The sequence below is a fragment of the Brachyistius frenatus genome, unplaced genomic scaffold (genome assembly GCF_029030835.1).
Source record: "Brachyistius frenatus isolate BFR_SWC_R1_liver_20210118 unplaced genomic scaffold, ASM2903083v1 Contig_9, whole genome shotgun sequence".
Taxonomy (NCBI): domain Eukaryota; kingdom Metazoa; phylum Chordata; class Actinopteri; family Embiotocidae; genus Brachyistius; species Brachyistius frenatus.
In genome coordinates this window covers 5187047-5209495 of record NW_027210608.1, presented here as the reverse complement: position 1 = coordinate 5209495, position 22449 = coordinate 5187047, and the positions used below count along the sequence as shown (strand labels likewise).

The 22449-nt window shown below is 43.2% G+C and overlaps 1 protein-coding gene across 13 annotated transcripts in view; it reads left to right on the top strand.

The window, feature by feature from the left end:
* The window catches only part of celf6 (CUGBP Elav-like family member 6), a 144006-nt gene that overhangs the window by 82596 nt on the left and 38961 nt on the right, over positions 1–22449 (top strand). For 8 of the 13 annotated variants that reach the window (XM_069690452.1, XM_069690445.1, XM_069690446.1 and 5 more), the window contains exons 3-4: positions 9876–9924; positions 20419–20547. In XM_069690452.1, coding sequence (XP_069546553.1) covers positions 9876–9924; positions 20419–20547 — 178 coding nt within the window. The remainder of the gene's footprint in view (positions 1–9875; positions 9925–20418; positions 20548–22449) is intronic. The other 5 variants (XM_069690451.1, XM_069690450.1, XM_069690444.1 and 2 more) reach the window with 2 other exon arrangements.

Sequence of the window (22449 nt, the reverse complement as noted above, 5' to 3'; positions counted from 1 at the left end):
TAAATCCAGTTATTTGATCTTGTTAATTATTGTAATGAAGTGTTATGCTTAGAAATTACAATTTTGATGTTTCATTTGTATCTTTTTATGGGTATATTTCACTTTCAACTATTAAAACGTTACTAAAAATCAAAGTAAGCACTTGATACGTCCTCTAACCCCTGATCACAATGGGAAACTTCAAACTATGCCAACATGACCCACAATAGACAGACAAAATAACATCTTGTCAACATAGAAATCACAAAAACAGAGCCTCAACTGAGTGAAACTGATCAAACAAATATGGTTTTGTTTACAAAATCGACTGTATATCTTTATATATACATGCCTATATATCTAAATATATCGATCATGAGCCCCTCCGTCTCCACACTAGCTTTCCTGTCCACAATGTTCTGGATGTCACCCCTGTGTGTTGCGAGAAGAACTGACTAATTTAAAATGTGCGTCTGTGTGTGTATGTTATAGCTGAGCGAAAAGTCCAATGCTATCCTCCCCACTGCTCTGTGATTTCTCACTGCTGACTCCCCTCATAAGCATTGTGGTGTGTATGGGCTCAAGTGTAGACCCGACTGGCATGTATATGAGAGGAGCAGTGCGGGATATACACTCATAAATCTGACAGATGCATGGTGTGTCATTACCTGCCACTTATTATTATTCTCTCACTCCTCTTTATACTGTGAGCCACTTTAGCTGTTTTCCTGCACCATCTCAGAAACATTTGTATTGTGGCCTTGCAGAGTGATAGATGCTCTCGGGGAGCTACCAGGTTATTGTTGCGATTCCTGCTCTGGCTTTTTTGTTTTTGCTCTTGAGTCTGGGCATTTAACCTTCTGTGCTTTGGTGTGTGCAGTATTTTCAACATGGACTGTTTTGTTTTTGTAAATTTTTAGTGTATTTTAAATACATCGGCTAGTTACATCAACACACACAAAAAAAATGTCCCCTCGGGGATTAATAAAGTAATCTAACCTAACCTAACATTCACTGGCTTCTTTAGTCAAGACACAAAAACTGAAAAGCAAAATTTTGAGGAAAGTTTTTTCCTAATCTCTGGACCTCTTACACAATAAAGAAAGAAAAGGGAGATTTGAGAAAAATTTTGAGGCAAAATTTTTAGTTTGGTGACTTAAGCAACTCATTTACTGTATGTGTGTATGTATTCTAGGTTTATAAATGAGCTGAGATTATTTTTATTTATATATTTTGTATTTTATTATTATTTAGGTCAAACTTTCATATCAGTTGTAGCTGTACAGTCACTGTCACAATAAGGTCTGGAACATCGTCCCTCATCGTGACCTGTATGATTCAAATAGTTTACATAATCGTGGTTTGCATTATTTTATTTTTTAATCAAAACGTACTCCATCTGACTGAAAGAGATGGGATGTGTTTATATGAAATATAAAAGAACACAACTTCTTTCAACTAACTTTTATCATATGAGAAAAAAATAAGGAGTTCAGGGTATTTCTTTTTTTTACGTTACTGCAATACAAGCTGGGATGTACAAGTGAATAAGTTAACCTATTTTTAAGAGTTAAACCAACAGTCCATTGGACATTTAGTTAACTGCAACAGTTATGTGAATACATTGAGTTAATAAAAAAGCTAGTTTATTATGACTAGTGAGTTTTTACAGTGCAAAGGATAAAGTCGAAAGAAGTTGACAATTTGGTTTACTGCATTTTTGACCGGACAAGTCACAATTTTTCTCTCTTTGTAATGAATAACTGATTTTAAGTTATCAGGACTGACAGACTAGTTTTATTTGTTGGCACATTCTCAGTTTGGGCTGTAAATGATGTAAACTTAATGTTCTAAAGGCTAACAACTTGTTACTTATGTCAAAGAGTATGAGGTGCAGGTTTGACTTTGTATCCATTATTTTTATCCCTTCTTGTTCTCGTCCTTACACTTGCCTGCTGCTCCTTATTCTACCTCTTTCTTTACTACTCTGCTCCTTTTCAAATGCAGATATGTACCACACACACACACACACACACACACACACACACACACACACACACACACACACACACACACACACACACACACACACACACACACACACACACACACACACACAGACGGCACTAGCGTGGTTTCCCTGCGGCCCAGAGAAAAAGAGGGGGGAGGGGGGCAGCAGTCGCCTCACAAGAGCAGACCTATAAAACTCCCTGTCACTTTGACTAATTTGTTAGTCTTGTCTCACTGTGTCGAATTGACACCCCCCCCCCCACACACCTTCCCCCTGATGCAACTCCACGCCGACTCCCCCTGTCCTTCTTTCCACCACCCGATATCATCAGGAAGAGGAAGGAGGGAGATAGTGAGGTGAAAAAAAGGGGTCGGGGGTAATAAATGTAATATAGTGCGCTGGCCATTGGTTGCAGTGATCTACAAAGCAATCCATCTACAGTCAGAGGAAGAACAGAGGCTTTATGGAGCAGAGGATAACATGATGGCTCGATTTCTCATCCACTTTGTGTCTCTGTCTACCTCCGTCCCACCTCCAGAGGAGGCCTGGTGGGTACCGGTGGTGTAAAAATAAATATACAGAAAGGGAGAATTGGACTATTATGAATGCAGGCTGGGCTACAGTCCCTGATACTGGATTGGGTGGGACCAGGCCAAACTGGGTGGGGTGGTATAGATTGGTTCAGATGTTCAGCTAGGCCTCTCAGAGGACCAAATATCCAATACCGGATTCATAGAGATAAATTAAATGCAAAAACCCTGCTCCATGGGGGAATCAATTGCCAGGTAATTATGGAGAGTGGGACAGAGATTTCGGAGACAAAACACAAACACAGAGATGTTCCCCCATGACATCTCAGCATTACACCTGGGATTACTGTGCTTGCTGGATGTGTGCAAAGAATTGTCTTGCCATTGTTGCCCCCTTTCTCCCAAACAGACCCTGAGCACCTATTCTTTAAATAAGAGCTGGGGCTCATAGCTAAAAATAGGCCACGTTTCACTGCCAGCAACCGTCTGCTGAGCTGTCAGCGCCCCTTCTCCCTCTTCCTCACAGTGAGGCAGACACAGCCCTCCTTCATGTGTTTTCGAGGGAGACAGGCAGTCTGTGATCACTCTAGCCCTAAAACATCTCCAACACATCTCCAACACACAGACCTAACCTCTCCTGGCTCGCTGGCCTCACAGAGAGGCCGCTGTGAACTCGCACACCAATTTGAGAGAAAGACTCAATCCCGCAGCGCTGGACCCTGTTTTCCTTCCACACAGAAATGAGGGGCAGGATATCCTGACGTGTGAGCGATGGGTGATGGAAGCAGTAATTTGGGCTGGTACGGTACAGGCTGTGCAGGATCAGGGAGCTTGTTTGCCAGTGATAAAGGCCTAGGGTGAGATAATTGTATTTCAAATTCTGTTTCTATTCAGAGGAGAAAAAATTATGACATTACCTGAATAGATCATGAATGTATAAAGGATCTAATCTGAACAAGCGTCCCTTTATCAAGGCATTTTGTTTTGTTTGCATTTCGATTTCCCATTCATTTGGGCTCGTGCAACACAAACCTAAAAAAACCCCACTTGAATCAACAAGCTTACTGTGATACTTGAGTGAGTCAATGAATATTGACAGAGATGTCAATTCCATTCAATGAAACAGAATACTCTAAACTCCCTAAACCTGAAAAGGCACTGATAATAATGGCAGAGGTCAAAGCACCCTCAGTGGCTTTATAATGGCCAAAGGTCAGGGAGTCAACATCCATATATTTCCCTTTGAAATGAGGTGTCTCTGTCTCAAACAGTGCCCATTGGCTCTTTGTTGGCTCTAAAAGAAAAGTCAGTCTGCATAAAACACCGTTAATTGAACTTAAGAGGCTGTAAATGGCATCAACAGCTCCAATGAATTCACTTACGTCAAAAATGCCGAGTGATAATGAGAGACATCAAACAGTGAATGGCTTATCAAGAGAACGATACCTGATGACTTGAAAGGAGCCCGGAATGAAATAACAGCAAGGGCAAATTAATTAACTGGTGTCAATATTATTGTTTTACTCTATTCAGTTATTTAGCTTCAGCATTTCATTGTGGAGGTTCTACATCAGCTGAATAAATGCATCCAATTAGCTTTACTGTTCTTGCTACATCACAGAGCTCCTTTATAACAACCAGTTCTCACTAACCCTCTTTAAATATCTTCCAAAATCACTGGGTGATAGAGGGACAATAGCTGCATGTAGCAGCACCTCAGGTCAACCAGTAGCACTGTTTTCAATTTTCTAAATGCATTTCCGATTGCAGTAAAGTTTGACTTGTAGATGTGAAGAACAACATGATGTGGAAGAGCAGAAACACAGCTGTTAATTGATTTAGTTAAAAGACATCAATTATTTGTTTGAGACAAGAAAACATTTCCACAGTTCTCTCGGGGAAGTCATGAAAACGTGTCAGTTTGCAGGGCTTAAACAGAGAAATGTTCAATCACAGTTTTGACAGTGGTGGGTATAAAAGGGATCAGAGTCTCTTTCAGAATAAAACCGTGTTTTATTACTGATGAAAACATTGACCAGATGTTCAGTATTTCTATGAATGTTAAATAATCTAAGGAATGTTATCATCTCCCTTTTGCACCCTGTTTGTGAGGATAAACTTGATATATTAGTGCCTTTGCTCTGCACCTCCTGGAAAAGAGTATTTTTCTAGGTCTGGACCTTTTCCTTTCATTTCTTGAGCCACATTCGTCATGTGCCACTGTGATTGGCACAGCTGTATGGAAGTTATTAGATGAGTAATGTGACTGACTGAGAAGGTTATAATTCCTCACCACACCCTCCTATATATATATATAATTCACACAACATGACAAAACATAGCAGGTGTGCCCGGATACACTTTTTCTTTGTGCACATGATACGGAGCTTTAAGTGATTGTTGTGAATATGTAGTTAAAATTAGGTTCAGTATGGAAAAGCTGTGCAGACTTTTTAAGACTTTTTTTTCATGGATTTGGCTTGACCTCCATTTTTGGGTGACTTTTTTTTAATTGCAAATTAGTTTTTTGTGGGTTTTAACCCTGCATTGACACCAGATATCTACATCAGTAGACTTGGGCATTATCTGTGTGACTCAGGTAGTTAGTTCTGACTGGTGCACAAATGATTACGTTTCTGTAGTTGATTAGCATGTACTTACCAAGTTGTTAAAGCTGAATGGTTAATCATATGCAAACTTTCCCAGTTCTTCAGTAGACTAAACAGCAGACCTAGAAATCATTGCAATATACAGATCAGGACTTTGTTACAAGTAAAATATATTTTGTACAGTTTAACAAAGAAGGAAAGTACAACAGTTACATTCCAGCTGACACAATAGTGAAGGAAGAGTAATGTGTTCACACTTTTGTCATGGGTCTAAGTGAGCATGTTTCTGTATTTAGAGTGTCTGGTAGCATTTCTCCCTGTTTGCTTTGTGAGCAGTGATATTCACAAAGCATGGTCACCACGGTCAAAGGCCAGCGGTGTCCTTGTCTGTCTTTCTCTCCAGTGCACTGTTATCAATCAGACACACCAGCCAAAGACAGATGGACTGAAACGCAATGCACACACAAACACACAAGCGTACGCTCTGAAACTTACACACAGTCAGTCCTCTACTGGAAAATGTAAGCAAGTTCCTCTCTTCCACACTGTTGGTTCCCCACCCCTCCGTGACTTCAGCGGACTTTTATTCATCATAACAGAATGAAAAATATAGATTTGCCCCTGGAGATTAGAAGAAAGAAAAAGAAATGAATGTATAGACATAAAGGAAATAGAGCATGAAGGAGAAGAAATATGGAGAGAAAAAAAGTGAGTGAAAGAGAAAGACAGAAAAAAGGGAGCGATGAGGAGAGAGAGAGATGGCCTCTCTAAGTGCAGCAGCACACAGGCACAGAGCCGTGAGTTCCCAGGCAAGACAGCATGAGCTGCCTATTTGTCAGCATTGATCAACCCATTAAGGGGCTGTGGTGGGAAGCATATTGGTTTTGGAGGCCAAAGGGGCAGGGAGAGACAAAGATAAAGCAAGACGGGAGGGGGGGGGGGTGGTTGAACTCCTTTCAGCCTCGGCAGCCACACGTCTACAGGATGAAAAAGCCTGTAGTCTTCCTCTCCGATGTCTATGCAGTTAATTTATCTGCACCCAAAGGGAAGGTAGTAGATGTCATTTGTCTTACAGCATCTCTGGAGGCGCCACTGTATGTGTTATCTTAGCTTCCTGCCACTGCAATGCTAATAAGGAAGTAGCTAGCTTCTCAGACATACTGTACAGAATGTCACTTGTCACTTTCTCTGTGTGTGTGTGTGTGTGTGTGTGTGTGTGTGTGTGTGTGTGTGTGTGTGTGTGTGTGTGTGTGTGTGTGTGTGTGTGTGTGTGTGTGTGTGTGTGTGTGTGTGTGTGTGTGTGGGCGTGCACGCGCAACGGATGGGTGGTGGTGGGGGTTGGTCCTGGCCCAAGGGGAAAGCAGGCAGCCTCTTCGCCCAGCCTCTGATGAATTCATATAATTAACTCTGCCTTGATCTGTTGGCTAATCCTGCACTCAGTAATAAGGGATTAAAATGTCACCTAAGCCACCTGCTGTTATTGAGCCCCAAGACTTTTGTGCTTCTGTGTGTGTGTCACAGTGTGTGAGAGGAAGAGAGAGAAAGAGAGAGAGAGAGAGCGAGAGGATAAAAGTAAAGTGAACTTCAACATTTTTGTACTGTAAGCTTGTGTGCTAGAAACACCCCCCTGTCTGCTCAGGGAAAATGTATGTAGAGGACACTGTAACGCAGCTCAGAGCAGCAGACATCTTTACTCCAGCCATATGCATGTGAGCGCTACTCGCAACCCCATAGTTTGGCATCAAGCTGAAGTCCATAATTTGGCACGAAGCTGGAGCAGAAGTTGCAGCAGACTCGCTCTGAAAACTCATTGTCACAGTCGCTAAAAAGGGACATAAAAGTGGGACATGCTGGAAGGTGGGAGTTGAGAAATCTTTTTTCCCTCCTTTCTCACCATGACCTCCTTGGACCAAGTAAAGAAAAAAAAAAAAAAAAGAAGAAGACAGAAAGAAATGCCAATTGGTTGGCTAACAGCCTGCAGACCAACGGCCAGCTTGCCTCGCCTGCCTGCTGGCCACCTCCACTCGGTTGCCTAGCAACCCCAAGTGTACTTTTGAGTTGTTTAATGACTCTTGTTGCTGCAGTGGCTCGGGGGCTACTAATGAAGCCTCCTGACCAGTCGCCGCCGTTTAAGACTTGGAAGCTGACTGATCACTGGATGGGGATCTTGGGACTTCCGACCGCCTTAAACCTCTTATGTGAGCCCAGTTCTGCCCCCAACCTGAGCTGCTATTAAGACACAGTCGCTCTCTCTCTCTCTCTCTCACACACACACACACACACACACACACACACACACACACACACACACACACACACACACACACACACACACACACACACACACACACACACACACACACACACACACACACACACACACACACACACACACACAAGCAGCTACAACATGTACACACAGCACACACCTTAACTTACTGCTTACAATGCTTCGACTGACCTTAATTCTCCACAGCAGGCTCACGTACATCAATGCTTCACTCTGCCTGAACTTTACCGAAGACTCACATGTTAACATACTCAGAGCAATAATAGCGGCTGTTATCCAACCAGAAATCGTAAAAGGGACAACTGTCGGATGCTTAATGGGGCATTTTCACTGTTAGACGGGCCAAGTCGGAGCTGGGAATGATGTCACTTGACCCAGCTTGACCACGCTCCAGTACAATAAGTTGGAAAAGCAAGGTTAGCCATTGCTACCATACCAGTTGATAAAAATGCATTACAGGCTACTTTGTGTATATAAAGACCACAGTAACGTGTTCACTGATAGAAGTTAGCCAGTACTGTGTGTACAATGGATTGAATAAGACACAAATAAGACAGAAGGATTAATAAACAGTATTACAGCTGCTTGTCGATGCAAGGAGCAGCCATCTTGGATTTTTAGGTCAGTGTTGTTGACTCTTCAGACTTTCCGAGTCTAAAATCCAACTTCCCTATTTAAATGGAACACAGGCCTAAAAAAAGACGGTGATAATAAGTGCCCCCTGAGCCCTTAATCCACACCATAAACTCAAAATTGCAGGATTACATATTGCCTCTATCCTCCCAGAGTCTCTGTAAACCAGCCTGCAACAGAGTAACAGCTGAAGCTGAAACATCTGGACAATCCTTCAAGACCAAAACACATTTTTTCTTTCCCAGACATGTCATTTTTTTCAGACTTGGAAATAGTATCATTCACTTCGGATTTATTTATAATATACTTTAATAATTGTTTAAGGACATGTAAAATATGTTAAGCATACTGCTGTTGGCATTTGGATGATGTTTATGCGGACGGACTGACAATGAGTCAACAGGTCAGTCTTTTCTTAGTGATGCCTCAAATTGTCTGACACTCGACAGTCACTGTAACTAGGCAACATAGCATCACGATGTGAGATGCTGTGAGCAAAATGGGATTCTAGTTAGTGATTGCGTAAAAGTAGTTATTATGTTGCCACTGTATGTGCATTTGTGTACAGCTTCATGCGCTTGCCTCTGTGATGTGTCTTGCTGAGCTTTGTTCCGGTGTCACAGCATATTGCTAGGAGAGTACATTACGTCCCCAGGGTGTCACCATGTATACGCTTGTCTATACATGTCCACCAGTCTAAGCTCTATATTTAGCCGTGGTCCGAGCTCATGTCAACTGCTGTCAAGTGCTGCGTTGCCTGAGGGCCCAACACCCACTGTTTTGCCCTAGCTGACTGATCTGAGTGGGCAGCACTGTGTGCCATTCACTGGCACTCACATGTTGGACCTGTCCACATGGCCTAGTTAGAAAGATAGGCCCGCTGCCAGCTGAAGTCAGAAAAAAAAAAAGCCAAATATAAAACACAGTGCCAAACATGACGTGCGTAGGTAGTCTCAATAAGCAGGGGTCTTCGAGGGTGGCTCTAAACACCTACCCTTTTCACAGAGGGAAGAGGGGATATTATTCTTGTCTCAGAGAAGGCAGAAGATTGAGTGTTTTTCTAAATTCATATTCAAACTCTGGGAAAAAGAACCAGGAGAGTTTTTATTCACGGCAGGCAGTTTTTAAAAGTTTTTTTTATTTTTATTTAATGTCAGTTTGGCATCATTTTGCTTTCACCTCACTATGAAATGGATATAAAAGGGTTGTTTGTGCATTCCCTACTGCTAACCTTTCAAAAACTGTTTCATAGCTACGCCGTTTGGTGGCTCTTAATAACGTCCAGGAGAAGGAGGGGGCTGGGCCAGGCAAAAGGGCTTCTGGGTAGAGAGGCAAGAGAGGAGGAAGGGATGAAGGCAGAGTAAGAGGGATTGCTGAGGGTCAGAGATGACCTGGTGACTGGGAGTCTGGAGCCAGGAGGGGACAGGAAGAGCAAGGGCCAGCCAGAAAGAACCTCTCCCGGTGGGGCTGGGAGTGGCTGATGTAATGGCATTAATCTCCAAGTGCCATCTGACACCCACTGTGGCTCCGTCATTGAAAAGTGCTAATTCTGCTGAACTGTGAGGGGAATTCAGGCATCTCTAGAGGCAGTGCCCTGGATTAATTAAACACGCTGGCATGGAGTACACCACAGATTTATCTCTTTTTACGCTGTCGTCACTGTTTGATTTTTGTGTTTAGCTCACAGAGCAGGACAAACTCAGGATATTAACACCAGGAACATTTCACCTTTTCTCACTTCACATATTGTAGCAGTCACTCCAATTGTTTCCAGCTAACCTGGGATTTCCCTTCTTTTCCTTCTCTTTTTTCTCTCTCTCCAGATGAACCGGCCCATCCAGGTGAAGCCAGCCGACAGCGAAGGACGGGGAGGTAATTAACCTTCTCCTGCCCCCTCCCCCCCAAAAAAAAGAAGAAAAAAAAAAGAAAGAAAAACACATGCACGCACACACACACACACACACACACACACACACACACACACACACACACACACACACACACACACACACACACACACACACACACACACACACACACACACACACACACACACACACACACACACACACACACACACACACACAAATAGGCTGAAACAGTGCTCATGCAATCCTTAATATTCTGCTCTCACTTGAGACACACTGGGAGTTAGTAGAGTAGCCCATAATATAGGTCACTTGCTTCTATTGACTTCCCATCTGTGCCAGCAGAGGGGCTGTCTCGGGTTCACAGTCACTGGGAGCAGTTCAAAGACAAGACAGAGAGATGCAGAAAGAAAGTGAGGAGGAATAAAAGAGAAGGCGAGAAGGGAAAAGAATGAGGAGTGGAGGATCTCCTCCATATTCTCTCTCCAGATAAGAGAGGAAGACACCCCAAACATAGACAGACAGACAGAGAGCACTAACTCACAAACTTATAGAAACTTAAAGAGCTATGACTTGGAGAAACACTAGGAATTTGTTAAGTCAGCTTTACTACCCAATCAAAAACCTTCCTTCCAAGTTACCTATTTGCTCACCTGTCTACATACATGCCAATCTTCCAATCAATGTATCTGCTTCATTAATACTACTGTCACAAGATTACACAGACATGAACCCTTTGAAAGTGACTTAAGTCAGTTTCAGTGTGTCATGTGAACTCTATCGACATGCTGTATGTGGATTCTGTTTTAAAAAGGAAACACATCTGGTTAAGCATGAATCGTGACATAAAAACATGCAAATCTGCTTCTAATCTGACTGACATGGTGATTGACTAGATCGTTCTAAAGCCATTTGTGACTGAAATCATTGAGGTCAATGCAGATTAGGCCAGTTAAAGATTTACACGGGCTGAATTGGATCTAAAAGGACCGGTCTGTGTCTGCCCTCTGCTTTCTTTTCAGAGTGGTGATTTAGTCTGCCTAGGTCAGATTAGACTGAGCCACTTCGCTGATTTATGTGGTCAAGTGTGAATCAGATGGCCCATTTCTATTGCCACACACACCCCCATGTAGATCTTATTTTTGTCATGGCAGCACTTTAATTAACGGCCATCTAAAAACAGGCAAAGTCTGACCGACAAGGCCTGGGAGAGAGCCAATCGGCATTCTCACCAAGATAAATTGGATCTCTGGGCTTAAGAGGGGAGGATGGATGGGTCCCAATATCAATTACTGCCCTTTTTTCGGCAGAAAGAGAAGGGAGATGAACAGGCAGTGTGAATGAAATACAGAGGGCTCTAACACTGGCACAGCCCCTGCTAGTCTGTCAGATGAACTTTCTATATAGGAGGACAGGATAGGACACAGCACAGAATGAAATAAGACCAAGCAGACAGGCCCCAACAGAGATATTGAGCGTTAATGGCAACAGGAAGTCAGCAGACAGGCCAGGGAAGTAAACCACAGTCGCGGCTGACAATGAAATGAGATTTACTATGAAGGCTTGTGGTTAAAGGAAAATAGACAGCCCAGATAGGGCTGACTAAAGGAGAGAAAAATAGCGAGGGATCCATCCCTGGAAAGCTGAGGCCCAGTCAGGTACACCAATCCCAGTGGGGCCTCCAGGCTGTCAAACCCGGGGCTGAACCAGGACATTTGCACCCCTACAATACAGTCAAATTTATCACTACCAAGACATCAGCAATTATCTGTCATGGAAACTTGTGCAGGGGTCTCGATTACGTGCCTGTGCAGACATTAGGGCCAATTACTCCACTTGGAGACTCCAGTAGCCCCTCTTTTGTTCACAGTGTCCCTGAGAGACATCCTCTCTCTGGGGATATGGGAGTGTCAGGAGAAGTAAAACTAGTGCGAAGAAAATGACTGGGGTGGCCTGGCGCCACACAATCTTGCCACTCGGCTGCCATTGCGGATCACAGAGCGGATTCTTTAGCCGTCTATTACAATGACTCATGTTTTCCTCTATGTTTTTACCATGGATTTTCAAGAAAAAAAAAATGGAGCTTGGGAGGAAAGCTTCACTGCCTTTAAATCTATTTCTGTCCCTTGAGTCAACTGACCTCTTCTCCACTCAGTGTACCTAACACTAGTTTTCCTGCAGAACTGTACCCAATCAATCCACGATTTTAACTCAGCGATTCTGAGGCACAATCGAGGCACAGTTCTTTTTCTCATTGCTCCGTGGTCACTAGAGGAACAGCTGCTACTATATTTCCACTTGAAACCCAAGAAACTTGTTTCAATCCAAAACAGGAAGAAATGAGGGAAAGTAGGCCCTCGCTTGGTCTTTCCCTGTTGCCTCCTTCCTCTCTCTCTCTCTCTCTCTCTCTCTCTCTCTCTCTCTCTCTCTCTCTCTCTCTCTCATTGGTACAGCAGTGCAAAGGGGGAGATGAAGCAAGTGATAGAGAGAGAAGTGGGGATTCAGTACAAGGCCCACGGAGGAATGCTAGAGTGAGAGATGGAAGACAAAAAGAGCGAGAGGGGAAGAGACGACAGGATGAGAAAGTTAACGGAGGGTGATGGAGGCAGCTGAGTGAATCTCAGCAGTAAATCATCTCAGAGCCGCCCCATCCCTATCTCCGCCTCGCCTCGCCAGGAATCTTTTTTCCCCCTGACCTTGTCTGCCGCTGTGTCTGTGAAGAAAAGATGGGGCCAGATTATCTATGATTGGAGATGGCCATTATCTAAACACAATCTTGAAGCCAGGTCCCACTCCTCTAGCCACTGCTGTGAGACTGGAGACCACACTGATGAGAAGAAAGATGATGGGTCAGCCAGCAACACCCTCTTCTTTTATTAACTCTGATAAGATGGTTTCAACACTCTCCCGAAATGCCCAGCAACCTCCATCAACATCGACTTTTTCATAATGTGCCACTCACAGTGCACTTGTCTACACAGTCTTCTTACCCTACTTGTTTATTAGCTCTCTATTCTTTGGTTTTATTGGATACTTATACAGTGCCAGGAGCATTCCCATCCCCGTATTTGAATCTCAGCAGCCTCATGTGAACCGTTTTAATATCTTATCCATGCCTTTTGTCCGTCTGGCTGAGGGAAATCTCTGTGAGTGGGTCGTGTTTGTCCTTGCCAAGCGGCTGCTCCTCAGAAGACTGACCTCAGTCGGGCAGTGGGGAGATTGACAGGACCTTAAGATGTTGCGCACTGTGCTGTCATACCCGGCCCCAGCAGGTAGGGAAGAGTGAGGACTGCTGGCTGGCTCAGTCTCGCGGGCCACAGGGGAGGGGCTGTCTGGAGGCACCTCACGCCCACAGAGGAGCGCGCACCACTTTACATGCAAATGAAGCCAAAAGATCCCTCTGAGCCTCTGGACACGATTGTGCAAAAACTCTGAAAAGTCCAGAAGAATTCTGGTAGTGGTTGATATATGTGTGCTGAGAAATACGCAGAGACATGGGAACACACATGAAAGAAGGCAGGGGTTTCCAACAGTGGCCACAGCAGGGTATTGATTCAAAGTTTTCCGGCACTGATTTAAATTATTTTTTTTGATGAGCTCCATGATTAGGCCTAGGTATTAGAAAATATTGTAATTTTCTAATGTGGGGAAAAAAAGGAAAGTTTAAAGGTTTTGCCAGAAGATGCAACAGACAATTTCTCATAACTTGCCTCGATTATCCTTTGTTGGGTTTTGATCATGCATCCCAGAAGGTTTAAAGCTCCCCTCCCACTCCACTGGATAAACGAATGTGACACCTCTAGTGATATGAGTAATGCATTTACAAACACAAAGCCTGCATCCTCTCATCATGATACACTGGCAATTTGAATGTTTGTTCTCCTCTGATTATTCCATTTACCACCTCACTATACTGGATAATCCACTTGCATACATCAGATAGGAAGCAGCAGCAGAAAAAGGTTTAGAGCGTGGTTGCACGTTATTTTCACCGTGATGAGGTCTAATTACTTCTGTTAGCGGGGTACGAACGAAACATGAGTTAGCAGTAGAATGGGGCTTATTAAGTGGTTGAGGTTTATGTGTAAAGGCAAGGGGAAGGCTTTGGGGGGGTTGAGCAATGCAACAGATATATACATTATGCAGGCTGTTTTACAGTTACCTCACCATTTACTACAATGCTTTCTACAACTACAACACTGCACCTTAACTGAACATACTGATGCTGATTTATTAAAGATCCCCTCCAGGCATGTTTGAAGATACATATAAAAATCTGATACGGTTTCCACATCACACTTGCATAAGACTGGCTTCCAAACATGTTGTGATGCCACATATCCTGCTTACAGGTTTGTGCTGAAACTCAGATTTTAGGTGAGAAACTTTACGCAGAACATAATAGAAAAGAAATCTTAACTTCATGCCGTGCAGTGAGGGTCAGACATCTGACCAAAACACACTTTTTGACTGGAAGGGGATATTGAATTCTAACATTACTGTATGCAAAGGTGGAAAAACACTGTACTGTTGCTGTTTGACAAAACAATAGGACAGCCACAGGAAACTGGCTGAGTGGGAACAACATTATTCTGTATTCCACTAAAATACTGTTCTTCATCAAGCTGTTTTTGTGGTTACCGAATTTAAATCAAATGATTTCCTCTGATGTGAAAGGGTTGCTTGTACTGCTGGTGTTGGAGAAAAATCAACACCCCACTCTGAAGCTTTTTGTATTTACAGGCTGCTGGTCCCAGCTCAAAGGCTCATACGTAACCTCTAAAGAATTCAGCTGAAAAAGATGACATTAATGCCAACAGTTAATATTTGGAATACGAGCAGGTTCATAACACTGAAACAACTTAGTAATGCTATTAAATCTAGCTGACTAGGTGCCATTGCTTTCCTGAATATGTTGCTGAGTATCAAACTGCTATCTTGATCTTTCATTGCACTATCCATGTTGACTTTGATAATATACACACTAATTATGTTAAACTGAAAAATAAAATAAAAAATCAATAAAACATATACACGCTGAAATCATTGACCTTCTGCATGTTCTCCTTCTGGGTTAATTTCCATGCAACACAATCATTGTAGGCATATTTTTATACACAAGCTGTTGCACAATGTGGGATACACATGTCTATTACATGTGAAACCTGTTCAATAGTTAAAGAGCTTCCAATTGTCCATCTAATTCTAATATATATATATATATATATTAACCTCTCTGACGAGCCTTCATTGCTACGATTGTTTAGATCATGATTCTTAAATGACAAGAAATACAAGTTTACATCTGGCAAGTTATATGATCAAAAATTCACTTTTGTCCAGTTTACATGTCTGATCTCACAATGCTATTAAATATAATGCGGCAAATGCATTACGCTACAATTTGAAAATAACAATTTATTGTTCCCTGAGGGAAAATGATGTTGTAGATGTGCAGCAATGTCACACCTTTCTTAGTTTATGTCTTCTTGAGGTTGAAACTAATACATTTTCCATTAATAAGTACCCTATTGTTGTGTTTAACTCATAATTGAATGTCATTTACTGTCAATGATTACTTGTCTAACAAGTGATTAATCCGTTAATAAACTGTTTTCAGCACTTAGCACTTTCAAATGAAAAATAATGATAATCTATCCAGGTATTAACAAAAGGGGACGTAGAGTTGTATAAAGTGTGTGCAACTAAATATGGCTTGTTGGAGCTTAAATATTACCTGCGGTTATTGAGAATGGAAATTTAGTCTGTTAACAATGTCACAGTGTTGTCGTCAAAGTATCATTACTTGAAGATTTACACAGTTCAAACATTACCACATAACAACAGTGCCTTTTACAACATCAAATGTGCACAAAAAGTGAAGATTTAGGAATATTTTCCTCTACCATGATGTATAATATAATATAATGTATAATTTCCCTCGGGGATTAATAAAGTGTATAAAAAAAATAAATACTCAATGTTCATCTTCTAAACAGCTCATTCTGAAAGCAAATGGCACCTTTTGATTCTAACCATACTCCTGTAGCCTCTACACAACAGGGAAACACACTAGATGATTAAAAACCAAGTCGAACTCAGTATGAAGCAGCAGTACCCAACGTTTTGTGCCCCCTGTCTGCACGCCTACGTGTGTGAGCGTGTCTGGTGGCGGGCCTCCCAGGCAGCAGCGCACCAGCGTCAGGCTTTTCTAATGAGTCCATAAGAAGCAACAACTTCTTTGTTGTGCTGCCTGGAACATTACTCTGCATTTGAAATGCACCCAGCAGACTAGCATGCATCTTTTATCATTGGATGCAGCTGTCCGTGCTTTCTGAACACTTACCACTACCAAGCTTCCCTTACTATACTGCCAGCGGGCAATAAGTGATAGAACTGTGAAAAGAAAGAAAATAAAGAAGAAATATTTACCACGACACAGGAGCAAGAGAACAGGTCTTTAAAGAGAATATTCCCATTATTGGCAAACAAAAGCAGAAACTTTTGAAAAGTCAACTTCACAGCAACTGATTCTTTGCCTAGAGAGACAGAGAAGGGTGAGGGATGACAATAAAGGGTAAAGAGTAAGACACAGAGAGCAATAGAGAGACAAAGGGAGAGAAGAGGAAAAGAAAAGAAAAGCACAATCTATATGCATATACTGTAGCCTATGACACAAGTAGCACTTTATTCCAGAGAGAGAAGCATCAATCTTGACAGCATATGGCGTCTGTGCAAAATCCATTAATTTTTAATATACCGGGCGCTGAAATGAAAAGGCTTCCTGAGACAAGCAATTGTCAGATGTCAGTAGTGTTTTGATAACTTTTTTGATCTCCTTTTTTTATTTGCATTCATAAAACGGGGCTGTCCACATGCCACCTCGGTTTGGACATGGCTAGAGACTGACATGGAACCATTTTCCACACAATTGCTCCCACCTTCAGTTGGGAGATGAAGCACGGGGGGAATAAAACAACAAAAAAAGATGTGTGGATGACAGTGTGTGTGAGAGGAAGTGAGTGCTGGGGCCTGAAATAAAACATCACTGTTTTATAACGTCATATGAACACATGCCTAGACATACAGTAGATACTATTTCACGCATATGTTAAATAGTATCTTTGAATCTGCTATTTACTTTTAAAGACATACAGCAGAACTGTTCTATATGCAGGGATTAATTCATGATGTTGGAGGATACAAAATCTAAGTCATGTAGCCAGCAACACACGCACGCACACACACACACACACACACACACACACACACACACACACACACACACACACACACACACACACACACACACACACACACACACACACACACGCGCGCGCGCGCGCATGAGCACACACACATTATTATTTTAAAGTAGTGGCAATGTTTAAAGAGCAGATTACAAAGGTCTCTTCAGAGTAGAGCAGAGAAGTGCTGTAGAGCTCAAATGTTCTCCAGCTGTGTGGCTCAGCTCTGTTAGAAGGATAAGATGAGCCCCTCTCAATGAGAGATAAGTACAAAGAGGTCAAACAGTCGGCTCAAAGAGTTTTGTCATACTTCTGTATCCTTAGTCAGCTCCATAGGAAGGTCCTCACCCCTCTTAATGCAAATACATGACTGTACTAGAGAAGAGCATCGTTTTTTTCCCTCCACTCCCCACTTTTAATGGACAACTCTTTGGACTCGTTTGGAGTCGTGGAATCATCTCCTTGTGCAGAGGGTGCATTACAGGATATTTATTCATATTCATAAAATGCCAATTTAAAGCTTGCGAGTGGCCATAGGAGATGAGTGGGAACTTGCAAAATCCAATAAGAGCTGCTTTGGAGACAGGTGCAAAGTGGACTAATTAATAGCAATCTATACACTGGCCAGGGCATGCAGTGGGCCGACTGAGACACTCTGAGGTCAGGCAATGAAAAGATAGTAGCTCCAAATTCATTTTCTCACTGTGGCCCTCCCAAAGGAAGGCTCAGAAGTACACTCACACTTCCTTTAATGCCTTCACTGGGGTGTAATTTATTTTTGCGTTTGCCAGCACATTTGGAAAGTTCATTACCTCGCTCATGGCTTGTTAATTAGCCTTGTAAAGCCGCCATTAGATCTCCTCGGGCCAGGACAGGGATGAGACTTTTGTCCCAAAACATTAACACAATGCAGGAGGCACATAAAACCGCACAGCGCCCGTTTAAGTTGCAACAGTGACACCTCAGTGAAAGCCTGAAAGATGGAGGGGACGATACAGTCTTGCCAAGCTGTTGCATCAATTCACCTTTGGAGCAATTGACAGGGGTCAATCCTATTTCTCTCCACCACCTGTTCAGGATGGTTTTAGAGTAAAGCAGCTTCTGAACTGATGCCTAACATCAAGCTAGATGTCTGTCCTCCTGTCGGCCTTTGCTAATTCCCAGTTGATATATGTGGCTGTGCTGATCTCCTCAAGGTTCTCACTCTCTTCCAAGCCTGCGGCTCCAACAGGGGAGGAACAGTAATGAGCAGCAGTGCCAGGCTCAGCTGGTGGGTTTAAGAAATCCTGCTGTGTAAGGCGTGACTACAGGAGCATGGACTGACACCTCAGCTACAACACCGGCAGCAGAGACCAGGCACCGTGGCCTTATTGATTATGCAGGTGCTCATTTGTGTGGCCAAGCGGGTAGCAGGCACGTGTCTCATTTGAACTTTACAGGAATGGAACAGGATCCGATTTCCCTGCTGCAAAAAAAGGAAGCCCTGGTGCTTTATTTTTAGAACAGCTGCGTCTAATGGGGCCTGGCAGGTACAGGAGGCGTCACATCTGTCGAGGCCCAGGTGATGCTCTCGCCCTCCGCTCCTCCCCGCTCCTCCCCGCTCCTCGCGCGCTGCCTACCAGTCAAATGACTCACGCTGAAGATCAACAGTGTCATTTCCAATAAACTCTTCTTCCTCTTCCTGCCACTTTCCATCAGTTCTGGCGATAGGTTCTTGCTAGTAGCCATTTCATTCCACAACACGGTGAAATAGGGGATGCATAATGTAGAAGATGTAAAGAAGATGAATGCTCCGCCTAATGCCAGGGCACTGGGATGATTAATTCAAAAAATCCAGCTTTCTGACTGGCCAAAATTTTGTGGTATGGAGCCCATACATCTGTGCATGAGTGCCCCCTTCTGGAGCTCAGGAATCAAGTAGAAGTTAGGAGACGGGTATCGGTGGAGTAGCCCCTCAAGCTTAATGAGGAGTAATAGCGCTATTTTCAATCCAGTTGAGTATTTGTTAAAACAAAATTGGGAACAGTCAGTGCTCAACATGATTCACAATTTTAAATCATACTTGAATTAGCCAACATTTTGTCCGTCCATTGCTTTTTTACTTAACCACTCAACCATGACCTTTTGCTACTTCACACCAACTTTACAAAGGACGTCAGTTTGATAGTCAGGATGTCGCCTTGATATTTCCATGATCCTTCACTATGAGATATGAGAACTAATCCTTGTAGCTTTCATAGTAAGTGCTTTCTTAAACCACCATTTTCCATCACAGGGCTGATGAGAAAGTTACAGTATATACAAAGAAATATCTTTGAATCTCAAAAATGTGCACAGACTTATGCAGCATGTGCACAAAATAGCAGGAGGACAAATTATTTATCTGTGTTGCATGTGAATCTTGCTAATTCTAGCTTTTATTTGCGGCAACCTGAGGTTCATAATTAACAAATGAAACCCAATGCCGAAAACCATCATCCATTATTTCTGGGGAGCCAAGTATTTGTTCCCAAACTTAAAATGTACCACAATAATTCACGCTGAAGAAATGTGAGTGCCTTAATCTTTTGCCTCCATACATTACATACTATAATCAGCAGAAAGTGGAGCAGATCAGACGGTATAGACTATAATGAGAAAACAGTACACTGACTGAGATACTGCTTTGTTGTGTTATTTTTCTTTCATTTATCATTGGATAGAACATACTGGAAATGTGACGAGACTTTTAAAAATCATCTGGATATTCATTGCACGCCCTTGACATGGAGTTTTACTCTTATTTATTATAATTCTGACTGCTTTGATGGTGAGAAAATGTAATAACATGTTCTTGCACCATGTTTCCTTTCAACGTTGTGATTTAAGCAACCAGATGATCTAACAGTTCGTCTACCTGAGCAAAATATTCCCGCTCTCCTTCTACCTTTACCCGAAGCCCATAGCGCTCCAAACATCATCTGTATCAAACATCACCGTGGCAGACTTGAATAGCTCACTGGAAACAGGAATATATCTCCCTCATACCAGGGCGGGGTGGCACACCACACAACAGTGAGATCAACAACAATAACAACAGCCGCAGCAGCAACAACACAGCAGACTGCTGATAAAAGGGGGTTTTGAGTTGCACAAGTTCCTCTCAGCTCTGCAGAACGGTGCCATCAGCTGTAGCATTTCTCTGTTCTCTCCTCTCCTCCACCCTCCCTCCCCCCCTCATCCTCCTCCCCCTTCCCCCTCTTCCTATCCAGAAGACAGGAAGCTGTTTGTGGGGATGCTCGGCAAGCAGCAGAGCGAGGACGATGTCCGGCGGCTGTTCGAGACCTTCGGCCAGATCGAGGAGTGCACCGTCCTGCGAGGGCCTGACGGGGCCAGTAAGGGTCAGAGCCCACACACCTCCCACTCTTTCCCCCCGCCCCCGTCTGTCCCTCTTAGTCCCTGTGTTTTGTCTACATGTGTGCTGCTTCTCTTTCTGCTCTTTACATTTTTAGAGCCATGCTTCACTTGCGGTGCACTCATTGACATCATCTGTGATCCACCGTGCTCTCCTGAATAACTCATCCTCCACCTCAGCTATTGTATTTTTCCGCTACCTCTTATGTGCCGTGCTTGCATTTCTTTCATACCTCATTGTCACCGTGCTGACACCTCCTTCTTCGCACTTTCCTTTTCTCGCTACTTTTCGTATACCCCTTCCCTTTTTTGTTCTCACTCCACCTCTCACTCCTCTCGACTAGTTTCCCCCCTTCCCTTCCCGAAGTTCTTCTTATGATGTCTCTTCATCATGGCAGCTCCTCTCACCCTGGGCTTGTACAACAACTACATCACACAACACCTGGTCTTTCTGCTCATCCCTCCTCGTCCTCCTCCTCGTCCTCCTCCTCCTCCTCTTCCTGTTATCTGAAAAGCGGAGAGGTGTAATCATGTTTGTTTCCCACATTCCCATCATCCCTCCCCAGAGACGCCATTGGACGATAATGTTCTACTGTAAATAAAGCAGCCGGGCTCCGGGTTTTGCTGCTGTCACTCACTGTGCGGCAGATTTGCCTGCATTCAGGAATAGCTTATGCATTCTTGTCTGTGGCTTATGTGCTATTTGGTTAGTAGAGCGTGGTCAAATTAAAGATGGCTGTAAAATGTGCGATCCAGGTAGGATTGTTCTGAGAGCGCGAAAGGCTCCCAATCATCCTTTGATGGGTCTCTGTCTCGCAGCCACATTTGGAGTGATAATGCCCATGATATTGCTTTGAACCTCTGCCTTCTTTTCTCTCTGTTGACGATGATTTATTCTTCTATATGAAGCTTCTGAATGTGTGAGAGGGATGTGTGGGAAGGTGAGGGAGAGGGGTTGATAATGTGCAATCTTGCAAGGCCTTCTGAGTATATCAAAGAGAAAGCCTGGCTATACTGAGCCACACACCTATCTGTGTCTACATCTGTTCCCCTCACTGTTAATCCCGGTTCTATTGCTCTGCGTCGCCCCACCGGCCCACTACCTTTCTTTCTCCCTGGCTTGTTTCCTCTTTCGCTGTCTCTCCCTTCCTATCTGGCTCCCTCTCTTCTTGTCTGCTCAGATGCCTCAAGCTGATTGACAGCACATAAAATGAAATAAGGCCGGTGCTACTGTGTCAGACAGGAGCTAGTTTTCTCCCTCATTCACGCTTTCACTCTTTTTCACCCTCCTGCACCCCACACCTCAACTCTTACTCCTTCTCTCTCGTCACATGCCATACGTTTCCTGCTTTGGTATTTGTCTCTATTATATCTGACTTGATCATTCCCTTTTCCTGAAGTTTCACTGTAATGTTAACTATGAATGCCACCACCAGACAAGGGTTTCATGTATAGGTATCTGGTCCTATCACTCACTGTGCAATAGTCCCACGCAATCATTACGGGATGTTACGGCAAATTATTTTGCCAGCCGCCTCGCTCGGGATGAGGTTCCTGTAATTTGAATGAGACAGACCTTGAAATTGACAGTGCTATCTGTTCCATGGTAGAGGCTTTGTCCCCTGTTGATGTAAATTTATGCTACTCAGAGGCTTTTCAGCACCCCTCTTCACCCAATAAAAAGGCCGAGAAGTTTAACATCCATCTCTCTATGACGCTGCTCCTCAAAGTACTTTCAAAGTGCAACACTTGCTGCCAGAGTTGAATAGAGCCCCGAATTGTCAGGAATAATAGAGAGATGGCTTTTAGGTCTATAATTAAGTTGTGTTATAAATGTCACCCATCCAGAGGGATGGAATTCATGCATACATATTATTACCCTGGGAATT